The sequence below is a fragment of the Tachypleus tridentatus genome, chromosome 2 (assembly GCF_004210375.1).
Source record: "Tachypleus tridentatus isolate NWPU-2018 chromosome 2, ASM421037v1, whole genome shotgun sequence".
NCBI lineage: Eukaryota > Metazoa > Arthropoda > Merostomata > Xiphosura > Limulidae > Tachypleus > Tachypleus tridentatus.
The window spans coordinates 76582776-76595626 of NC_134826.1; the positions used below are offsets into that span (position 1 = coordinate 76582776).

At 32.5% G+C, this 12851-nt stretch overlaps 1 protein-coding gene across 3 annotated transcripts in view; it reads right to left on the minus strand.

Moving 5' to 3' along the window:
- Nucleotides 1-2717: 2717 nt before the first annotated feature.
- LOC143244276 (uncharacterized) overlaps nt 2718-12851 on the minus strand; it is a 43297-nt gene continuing 33163 nt past the window's right edge. For all 3 annotated transcript variants that reach the window (XM_076488637.1, XM_076488636.1, XM_076488635.1), the window contains 3 exons: nt 12678-12791; nt 6750-6914; nt 2718-6390 (listed from right to left, as the gene is read on the minus strand). In XM_076488637.1, coding sequence (XP_076344752.1) covers nt 5104-6390; nt 6750-6914; nt 12678-12791 — 1566 coding nt within the window. In that variant the 3' untranslated portion in view covers nt 2718-5103. The remainder of the gene's footprint in view (nt 6391-6749; nt 6915-12677; nt 12792-12851) is intronic.

Genomic DNA, 12851 nt, shown 5'->3' on the forward strand with positions numbered 1-12851 from the left:
TTTATCATAAAGTGTTCACATGTTATGCAACTAATCCTTCAGAACTTCATCCTTCCAATGCAAAGTGCTATCTATCAGGATATGACAGATGCATTGCTTGTGCTGCTACAGTAGTAGGACCTGAAAAACCCTTTTTGTCTACTGATAACCAGAGGATTTACATTATGCTGACTTGGTAGTACTTGTAGCAGTAAAACAGTGGGTGGAAATGGTGATATTTAAACACATTTTGAGGAATTTTCAGTCACCAGAGCCACTTTATTCGACGTACTGTCTTCCAATTGCTTGCTCAGTTTGATCAAATTGAACCTAGTTGCCATAGAAGAAAGTAGCAGATTAGCAATTAGCAGCCAAAACACAGGATAAAACTATATAGCGATTAGTAATAATTAATTGTAAAAAATCGTTAATAACTTAGATGATTGTACAGGCTTGTAAGCATGACAATAATTAATATTAGGTATTGCACCACCTATCTTCTAATCTAAAAATTCAAGCAATTATTTGTCTCAATACTTCATGATATTGTACAGATTATGCTTAGTGATATATCTAAGTGTTAATAGACAAAACCACTTTTCATTATTACCATTGCACAGTGAATGTAGATTCTCAGTTTTGGTTGTTAGGTGGTTGAGATGCCAATAATATGAAAGGCTCCAATTTTTCTTTATGTCTGAAGACCCCAGCATGTATAACAACATAGCGTATTTGTGTCTTGGGTATACACATGACAGTTAATGCCATTTGTGATCTTAAAGTGTCATATATTCTGATAACTATAGCAGCCCATCTTAGGAGGTTCTGTGGTTACACCAAAGATAACCACTTTTCCGATCTGATAATAATTGTTTCACTTGATTACAGAAAAAATTCGTCCAGGAGCACCTCAAATTGTTTACTTCTTGACGTCAATTTTAATAAGCACTGAAGCTCAAACAGTGCTGATTGGAGGCCATGTTAAAATAAAAAAACTGCTTCAGTAGGTATTAGTGTCCAAATAGGTAACAGAATAATAAGATGCCCTGCTATCGTGGAAATCCAATCTGGTGGTTATATCCTCTAGTAAGTACAAGGTAATTTTATAAAATTGAGTAAGTCCTGCAGTTATGGTAGGTCTTAACTGCTACTGTACTTCTCAGTCTTATGAACTTGCACATAATAATTATTTGTATCTACTGAAAAATACCTTAATTCAGGAGACTTTTCCCAAAATTGCCCCACTTTCTCAAATCTTATCTATACTACTATTTCCTCCTTTCCACCACAATACCTTTGTGACCCTTGAAATTACCATTCCAACTCACCAAAATATATACTTTACATCAAAAACTATAAATGAATAAAAAACAGATAAATTTGATGATTTTTCTTAACTACTAGATTTAGTTGGAACTATATTCAAATGTAATCTCTGCCGTGACTTCCAGAATGTCATGTTACTCAAATCAGAAGACTAGTCTTGCTATTAAGGAAAAGACAAAGCAGGCTTTACAAGTATCTATACACCTGCACATGTATAAGACATCAGATGTCTGGCTACATACAGAGGCAAACACACCTCTGCAGTAGTTTTGACTGTAAGTGACCTCTTTATAAAGGTTCATATAAATGGACATGTACGGACACTTTGCTACAGTGGGGTGCTATCAGAAAGACGATTAACTCCTAGTATTTTGTCGAGAGTTGAAAGTAGGTTCTTTGGCTAACTGCCTTCTCTTTAGTCCATAGTTCAACAGAGACAGCCTAATGTAGATGGCCCTTGTGTAGTTTTTCATTAAAATAAAATACTTTTACACTACATATTCACTGACTACATTTGGAGGAAATAAAAAACTATAAATTTATTCTTTTAGACAATCCAAACTAGTAAAAAAATAATTTCATCTTCTGAAACATGTGTAATAGAGATATTGCATGACTAAGTATTAAGTCTTCTGAAAAAGGATATTGCATGACTAAGTATTAAATCTTCTGAAACATGTGTAATAAGGATATTGCATGGCTAAGTATTAAGTAAATTGCTTTTTCAGATAACCTAACAGATATGTCAAATACCATTAAGATCTGTGAATGCAGTGATGCTGTTACATCAGAAATGGTAGAACTGGCAGTTGTTTTGTCTACTAGTAAGTGGTAAAATTATGTATTCTTTTCATATATACTAAAAGAGTTTCCAACAGGAGATATATAGATAGCAGTTGTTAATAGAGTCTAACAGTTGGTTTCTGTAGATATCTGAGTATGTATTATGAGATACAAGTTTATTGTAAATTTATTTGGAGTTTTGAAATGCAAAGCATATTTCCTGAGGTACCAATTTCAGTATATTTATTATCAGTGTATAACAGTCTTCAGTCTTCAGTAGAGATAGCATGAGTTTGTACAGAAAATCTGTAGTAACAGAATTAAAAACAAAACATTTGATATTTTATGTTTTTTTATCTAATTTACATAAGTTAATACTAAAACATTGAAAGGTTGGTCAACTATTTAACCCAAATGAAATAAGTTGATTGCATGATACAGTGATAGGTCTAACCCTGTAAGGCAAAATAATGATAAATTAACTTGAAATACCATTGGAGTACATATCTCCTTAAACACATAAATATTAAAAAAATATATCAGTAGATACAGCCAAGATCTATATTTAAAAGATGAATCTACTTTGGTAGAGTTTCAGAAGTTAGCTAACAGGTATTACTCTTCCTAATGGTTTGTCCTGACTGTTTATTAAAGTTGATAACATTGGAAGCATTTTTACAGGAATATTTATATAATCACACACCAGGTTTACATTTATAAATGTGATAAAAGATAGGAAAACTGAGTTATATAGTTAAATTTAACATGTTCAATTATTTTACAAGTACCTTTTAGAAAACCTAATAAAATGAATTATTTTTTATATTATTATAATACTGGTATTTTGTATAGAAAGACAAAACTTGAGATCTAAATAACTACCATGCTGGACTGTAAGTAAACTAATTAGCTTAAGGACTTTTTGAATGACAGTATAAAACTGTAATAAGTTTTTACATATAACCTGTAGTAACAGAACTAAAAACAGAACACCAAATATTTATCTAATTTACATAAGTTCTGTTATAGTTGCCTTTTTACTCAATACAGTGAAAATTTACTTATAGGTGTATATACATACACTTTTACACTCTTTGAATTTGATAGACATTTAATGGCTATTGAGTTAAACTAAGAATTTCTTCATATTTCAGCAATCAGCTCACAACAGTTAACATGGCCAGCTAAGAAATACTGTTCCATGCTATACCATGTTTCTGAATTTATTGCCTTGCTTTTGTGATAAATGATGGAAAGCTAAGATTAATACAGTACATGCTATGTAACTGATTTATTGTTATACGTTTATTTCAGTTTGATGCACATGGCATATATTGTTGGATGCATATTGCATAAATCCCACCTGGATCTCAGAATGGCTGGTATGGATATTAACACTTTTATTGATAAGCAGAGAAAAACACTTTGACCTTCCTAGATCAATTTCATATTAACAGAATTTTGTTAACCTGGATTTCTCATCATTAAGAATAAATCCCACTTTTTATCTAAATTGGTAGAAGATTCTTGAGACCAAAAATCAACAATATATGTTTTTTAAACAAATGTGACTTAAATTTGAGTATAAAAGCACATGTATATGCTATAAAATAATTTCATATGATGAAAAGTTGTAATATCATAATTTTACAACAGAAGTAATTGCACAATAAAACTCAATTTGTTATTAGTAAACTGGATACAGCAATATTACACTATACAAAAGTCATTATTATAGTTACAGAACACAAATAAATGTAGGTACAATAAACTACCTAGACATTTTATGTATAACACATATTTATATTTTATTCATATTAATCTCCTATATTACTCTCATCTTATAATTTGGTAAAACATAGTATGTTCATATAACTACTTGTATGGAAATCACTTACACATATTGTTACAATATCGTAAGCAGTGTTCAAAAAACTGAACCCTGATAGGAAGCAGTAATACCAAGTATAACAAAAACAGATGTTTTGGAGGGGAGTTTTCTGACCTGCATGTATCAAAATCACCAGAAAAATTACTGGTTTCTAACAGACTGGCATTCTCTAACATCTGAGACTACACTGGTAACCAAATATACAAAAATAAGTCAATTTAATAACTGAAATCACAAAGCAAAGATAGGAAATCATATAAACTGCATATACGTATATGGCTTTTAATGTATGTAATACCACTAGTCAAACACAACCTAAAAGGCACAAGTGTATTTGTAACATAAAACTCACTTAAATCAACTGATATAGAGTTACATTAACTTTGGAAACCACTGGTATAAGATAAAGTTTCCATAAAAATTGGAAACCATAAAATACTGGGAGATAAATACAATAAAATACCATAAAAATACAAAACTAAAACAGATTCTAATTCATTTTATCCAGTGAAGTTTTGAGGGACTATTTTCCTTTTGTCTTCCAGATGTAAAAATTGGTTTCATGCTATTTATGTTTTTTTTTTTTAAACTTTGTTTTGTTTTACCTTAATTTCCTTTTATGATTTTTACTAAATTTACTTTTACCTTTTTACTGGATGTTTGGCACAGATAGCCTAGCTGCTTTGTGCCATAAAACACTAAATCAACCTACCAACCAACCTTTTGTTTTAATGTGCAGAAACATTTAATAGGTGTTGTTTCATGTAAGTCTGAAACAATATTTTTGCAAGTACAATAGCACTTTATAGATTTAATTTTTTTCACTGTTGTAAACAGTAAAAAATCTTAAGTTGCATTTTTGTAAATACAGTGCAATTACATTTTTTTTCTCCTTCATATAAGCTGGGGAAGTGTAGTTGCATGAAACATCACCAGATAAAATATATTTGCTTCTATTTTATGTGTTTTCTACAAGGATTTTATTTTATTGGGTAAAATATATACATAGATGCACACTAAAGAAATTCAATGTTCGTCTGGCAATATTCAGCCATAAGATGGTAGTGTTATTTTTTATATTATTTGTTTACTGAATAATATGAACATTGTAAACTGATTTAGTCCTATTTAATTCTTTTATTCTGTGTGTTAACAAGGTTAAGCATTCTTTTTCTAGCACATAAAGTGGATGAACTTGATGGTAGAGTACATTCAACAACAACAGGTGAAGCACACAGAACTGTACTAACAGAACTCTCTTCTAAAGCAGATGATTCCATCATCTCCAATAAAGTTAAGCCTGCATTTTTACCAGTTGTTGCTGAACCTTTAGAAAGAGGCTTAACTAAGCGTTCGGTGGTGGCTGGAATACAGAAAGATGGCAAAGCCTCCTTTGGTAGTTCAGAGCCTCTTGTGGTGAATACTGAATGGGTATTCTCAGGGTTTGAAGAAGTGACAGGAACTACATGAACAACTAAATTATCACTAGAGTTTTTAGCATGTTCCCTTGCTTTTGTGGTAAATGATGGAAAAGCTGAGACTGATACAGTATGTGCTACAACTGGTGAAATGTTTGACATATTTAAGTTATCAGGGCTTCTCTGTGCTAACATAAGACCATCAGAAATTCTTTCACACTCATACAGCTTTGTAATTGGTAATGAAGAAGAAGACAAGGTCATATACTTTGACACGTCAGATGAAACATATGGTGTACCCGAACTGATGGGGTTGGTTTGCACCAAATAATAATTACTAGGAGATTCTCCCACATTATATGCTTTTGACATAGATGATACAGAAGAAGAAACACTATTTATGTGTGAATTCTGAGATGGTATAGAGGCTAAATCTATGCCAGCTGGCACAGCATGCATAAATGTAAAACAAGAAGGCATTCCTTTTAAACCAAGATGTGTTCCTGGAACTTGGTTGCTTGGTACAGAACATATTACTGATGGAGATAGTGTTGTTTTTTGTGTACTTGCTAAGTTACATTCACTAAGAATCTGAGAACCTTTCTGGACAGATGTCAACACTGGAATACTGACCATGCTGATGGGTTGGCCAAGTCCTCCAGTATATGATAGCAAGTTATCAGTGCCTGATGAAGAAGTTGAGTTAATTTTTGGTACTCTGTTTACCTGGGAAACAGTCACAATGAGAGGGGCTTTATTTAGTTGATTGCTAGATTTTCTAGACATCAAACTAAGAAAATCACTGTCTTTGAGAGTCAAAGAGTTCTCAGAGAAGGATGGTAAAGACTGGTGAGTAGAAGTGGTAGTTGATGAAGTAACCATGTATGGTTTCAAAGTGGGCTCAGCTGTCACTGAGACAGGCACAGGAACAGTCTGAGACAAGAAGCCAGAATGTGCATCCAGGATCAAAGCAGGAGACTGCACACTTTGTTTCTGATGGAAGAATAAAATTATTACTCTTAATTACTAAAAATATTACTAGAATTGAAAAACATTATTCCACAACTGTCTGATCACAAATATACAGCTCATAGATTATTTCAGAAAAGATTTAGTGAGTAGCTTAAAAACATTTTATTTACGATTTAAGTTGAGAAGTTATTAGAGTGTAATCATGTGTTACAAACCAATGAAACGGACTTTGTAACAGTTGCAAATAGCTTATTAAAGTATGAAAAAGTCCATTATTTCTGTGTTTCTTTAAATAACACAAAAATTCTGCAAATACTTTGATTTAATGTCTATGTCATAAAATAAGCACACCGTATGAATTACTTAAGTATTTCACAAACCTGGATTTGGAACTGTATTATTTGTTGTTGAGAACGTTCAAATGGCTGATTCTGAAAGGACAGTGGAAGTTCTTCTTGTTTTGTATTTACAGATTTGTTCAGTTGCTTTAACAACTTTTCTTCTCTCTGATGGGCCTTCTCCAGCTCCTTTTTATGTGTTAGAAGCTGAGAGAGATGTGGAGGATAGAAATGTTACAGATTGCCTGGAATTTCATTAATTATCTATATTTATCTCCTAGCATCAATATGTTTAGCAATACTTTTATTCCTGTAAAACGTCTCAAATCACCTTTTGAATGAATTTAAGTCTTATAATAAACAAATTAAATTTCAGCAAATGGATCCCCTTGTTCTTTAGAACAGAAAAGTTTGAATGTACAGATAATACACATAAAATCACAAAAAATAAGTATTTGTATTTAAGTAGTCAGTTTATCATTAGTACAGTAATTACAGAAAATGCTATAAAATGCAAAAGCATTTTGTATTCAACTTACATGTAGCAGTATATTTCACTTTTATGCTACCATAAAGTTATCAATGTACAAGTGCAGAATATGATACCAAATATCCTGTACTATTCCCCATTATTCAATCAAGTTGTCTGATTGCTGTTTGACCTTTACAGTTTCCAAATAAGTCAACAGCATTAATAATATTAGGGCTTTCTTTCAACCAACAATGATGTGTTCCAGGTGTAATTCACTACATTTCTTGTATGCCTGGGATCACTTCCTTTACATTTCATGTCCGCTGTTCAGATGGGTGGTGCTTGCAAGTCCAACAATTAGAGTGGATTATAATTCCCAGGGCTGCAACGTGGAAACTCTTGCAGTGGTCTCAATGGGATCACTGTGTCATTATAAAATGAATTCCTGCCCAGCAGGTCTTGTTGTTGGGGAAATGATATGATGTATAAGAAATCTAAAAGTACTTATCAATAGTCAGAATGCCATTAAGCTTGTGTAGGTCTCTACCATTACTGCTGAGATGCAACCTACACCTGCTTTGGTTTTTCAGCATGCTTTACTGCAGATGTTGTATGCAAACTATAATAATGTTTTTGTCTGTTCTTAAACAAACTATTTTTTTCATTTTTACCGCACAATCTGAATTTGGATACTTATGTAAGAACAACCTTTATTCAGCTTTGCTAATTCCACTGTTTGAAGTCTGATACCTTTTTGTGTATTTCTCTATGTAATAGTTTTTGAGAATCTACATGTCTAATGAGGCTACTTCATACAAATATCTTACTGTTTCAGGGATAGTATCTACATTTGTATTTACAGCTAAATTAATGACAAAATCTCTATCCCACTGTTGTGCATTAGGTAAAGAGTACATCTTGAAATGCTTAAGATAATTTTTGTAAAATTTGGACTTTCTAATTCAACTGGTTCTATTACCCAAATATTAGTTTCACAAACTATCTTCAGTTTACATACAACTCTTACTGAAATATGAAATTTTATCTCCATCTGTCACAAAGAGTTTCTTTCACTACCAAACCTTTCATTTCTAAATGTTTGTGATGTGCATTTTTTGCCCTGTGAATAACGAATGCATACAACACACTGTTGCTATAATAGTAAGCTTGTAATACTTTTATAAGCATAAATAGGCCTGGTGGTTAAAGCACCTGACTTGTAATCTGCGGGTCAAAAGTTTCACCGAACATGTCTTACAGGGTTGTCTCACCGAACATGTCTTGTTGTCATTTGTGTAAAAATTACCGATTACTCCACACTAGCTTGAGGTCATAATGGAGAATAAAAAGTATAATTCTGGTGTGTTAGCCAATCAACAATGTAAACCAGGGGTCTCCAAACTACGACCCATGAATTCAGTTTATTTGGCCCACCAACAGTTTATTAAAGTAATAATATAATTTTTTAATATTATAAAAACAAAAAATAATTGAGCAAAAGCTAATATAGTTGCAATATGCCCTGCCAACAATTCATTAAAGTAATAAAATGATATAATGATATCATTATCATTTTCAATGACAAAAAATAAAACATAATTCAGCATATTACTTATTATTGCATCATCTCACTAATCAACCCCAGTGCCCTGAAGCAGCATGTTTCTTTCCATGCCTGTCCTATACCTCAATGTGTGTCAGTGAATGCTGCTGTTTACTTTATGTTTGAGTTCATAGCTATTCCTAGTTATTATGTCAGGATAAGGGAAGAAGAGAAAAGTTAACTCTGAAAGTCATGTTTCTAAAGAACAGTGGAGTGTGGACTACTTCATTATTGAATCATGTAGCCAAGTGTTGTGCATAATGTGCAATGAAACTATCACAGTGCTAAAAGAATACAACATTCATAGACATTACCAAACCAAGCACTCAAACTATTCTTAGTTCAAGGGAAAGCTAGATTCAGACAAACTCAAAACCTTGAAATATAACTTATCATCACAATAGTTCATATTTAAGAGGAAGAAAGCTTGAGAATGAAGCTGCAATAAGAACAAGTTTCTGAGTGGCACACCTGTTAGCCACTCTAGGCAAACCATTTACGAATGGTAAGCTAATTAAATTATGTATGATTGAAGCAGACAAAGAAATGTGCCCAGAAAAAGAAGACTTATTTAAGACTATCAGCCTTTTGGTGAACACAGTTGCTCATACGGTTGAGAACATTAGAAGCAATATTATGTCTCAGCTAAATTAAAAGGTAAATTCAAATACTTTGAGTGCTTTTTCATCTCGTTTGATGAGTCAACAGATGTGTCCGACACTTCAAAGTTGCTATTATTTATTTGTGGAGTCAATATTAATTTTGATGTGACTGAAAAATTAGCATTGTGCACAGTATGCATGGAACAACCACAAGTGAAAATAATTTCAAAGAGGTAAAAAATCACTAACTTAGTACAACCTGAAAGGAAACAGCTGAAGTACAACAGATAGTGGTAACAATATGTGTGGTGCAGCAAAAGGTTTAGGGGGGCAAATTTACAAAACTGTTGAAAATGCAGGTTGTCCCAAGCCTATGGTTTTTACTGCATTATTCATCTGCAAGCACTGTGTGGAAAATATTTGAATCTGTCATGTGTCAAGCCTGTAGTTTCATTCTCTCTCATAAACTCAACCATCATCAATTCCATGAATTTTTGGCAGAAACAGATGCAACATATCCCAACTTGTCCTACCATACTTCAGTTCAATAGCTTAGCTGTTGGAAGGTTATGTCAAGATTTTTTTACCTTGAAACTGAAATTTTCTTAAATGAAAAGAACCACTCTCAAGCATCACTCATAAAACAGTGAATGGTTTTTATTGTAGACTTAACCATGTACCTGAATGAATTCAATTTTAGATTACAAGGTGAAAGCATTTTGGCAAAAACTAATTCTTTTTCAGTCCCAATTGATGAAGAGTTGCTTCACACACTTTCCATGTTGTGAAAAGTTCAAGCAAGAAGCAGGATCCTCATTCTCATGCAGGATTGCACAAAATATCCTTTCTGACCTGAAACTACAGTTCAAGGAACATTTTACTGATCTTGATGTGAGTGCAACAGAAATAAGGATTTTCGATAACTTATTTGATTTTGTTGTTGATGAACTACCACTTTTGTTGCTAAATAACACAAAATAAAAGACACTGTTGGAATGTACTGTTATTAAAACACATAGGTTTTTCTGTACATTAGAAGTTCTTAACCTAACTGATTTTTACCAATAATTATTCTATGAATTCTCCATAAATTTATTTCAAGAGGGCTGGTATGACCAGATGGTTAGGGAGCTTAACTCGCAATCTGAAGGTTGTAGGTTTGAATCCTTGTTCCACCAAACATGCTTGCACTTTCAACTGCGGGATGTTATATAGCGACAATCAATCCCACGATTTGTTTATAAAAGAGTTGCCTTATAGTTGGCAGTGGGTGATGATGACTACCTAACTTTCCTGTAGTTTTTCACTGCTAAATTAGGGACGGCCAGTGCAGGTAGACGTTGTGTTGCTTTTCAAAAAATTCAAAACTAACAAACAATAATTTCACAAATGATCTTAATTTTGGTTGGCTCATAAGATAATTTACTGACACTTGACTGCACTTTTCTGTCTCTTTGTTGGTCAAGCTTTATTTCACAAAATGTATTTATTTCAATTAAGTATGAAATGTGAAGTGAGGGTATAGTATGGGGTGAAGGGGACTTATCCCATCATTTTTAATGGGCTATACATCAGTATGATTTATATTTCATACCCATTTTACTCACTGTTTTCAAAGTGTAGTTTTAGATTAGTGAAAATTTGATTTTTAAGTACAACTACAGCCCATTCTTAGTAAGCTGTGGTTATTATCAGAAACTTGACTGAATATGCCAACAACAAAATACCATGAAACAAGATGTTGTACAAACATGCACTGAAAAAAAAAACTTAAGAACTTTGTCAGGCAAAGACTTATAAGGTAAAGATACCATTATGTTCAAACTGCACCATGTAAATCTTATAAAAATTTTCAAGTTTTACAGAGTTGGATGCATTATATTTTGAATATGCAAACCAGCAAATCACATGATGATAAAAAGTGATATGAAGTTACAGTGTACAGAAACTGCATGTTGATATTTAAAAGGTAGTATAATTCCATAAACACTTATCATGGCCCTTTTCAAACATTTATCAAACATAAATCATAAAGGGATTTGAAATTTCCAGGACAACAATAATGCTTGTACTTAAATGACATTGAAAAACAAAGGAATATAGATTAACTTGGGGAACCAGGACCACATTGAAACACACCTACAAGTTATACCACAGCCATATTAAGTAAAGAGTGGCATTTATTAATGGGTGAAAATCTACAAATACAAAGGTCAACAGTAAAAGCCACATTCATGGCCAAGGTAACATTAAGCAGCATCTCCATCTGAAAAAGTAACACAAGTCACATGTATACAAATTGCTTCCATAACACATCTGATCAACTGCTGCATATTTCAAGCTGTTGAAAAATTAAAAGGGTACTCATGCTAATCTATTTGATGACATGCTGTTCAAGTTATTTGAAGCCACACCTTCTGTATGATTAGACTGTTAAAACAAGAACGAGGAAAAAAAAACAAACTGCTATCATTGTAGACTAGATGTATAATGGACAGCTGCAAGGGAGGTATGCCTTGGATAGCCTTGTGACAGAGCTTATTTCAATGCAACCTACACTCCAGAGCTAGTTCAAGAGGTACGGTTGTCAGATAGATCATGACTAAATGGGGTGACATGGATTGGAATAACATAAGGTTCCAAGAGTGTTTTAAAACAACTTACTCAATCTCTGTATAATGTTTATAATGAAAAGTGTCTTAAGTTCAGAGGTTAATAAATCAAGATAAAATGGTAGTTACAGCATAATCCTCTGGTGTCACCCACAAAATTACATTACCTTGTGTGCCAAAAAAAAAAGTATACGCATAATATTAGAAGCAATATACATGTAAAAACTTCAAACTTTATATCACACTAGCTATTTTGCATGTATCTTGGAACTACATTATAACCTTAGAGTTAGAACTTTACATTTTGTCCCACAATGAACATTTCATTGTTTTGGAGAGTTAGAAAAACAAGTGACTAGTAACATTAAGAATAATTCCAACTTTGCAATTACAAGCAAAATGGAAAGCAGAGTTATAAATAATATTCTCAAGAACATTACTTACATAGACATAAATAAATTCAAACCCTTTGTTTTGTAAAGAAACAACAAAGACCTATAAAGCAAGAAAACATTACAATGTTAAATACCAGATTTCAGAATGTATAGCTCATAGAAACCATCCTACCAGTGTCTACACTGCCTGTATTCCTTTTAAAATAGGAGTTTCAATAGTTTACTCAAGTATCATACCTATGTAGACTAGCTAACAGCTGAAATGAAAAAATAATACTTCACTTACCTGGGCCTTTAATTCTCTGATTTCTTCTTCAAGTGCTTTCTCAAGTATTTCTTTATCTTTTAACTTTTTGATATGAGCTTTAAGATTCAGTTTAAGATCTTCATATATATTGTCCTGGAAAGTGTGTTATAGTTATTACTTTATAGATGAAGTGACAAAATACTACATTTAGTT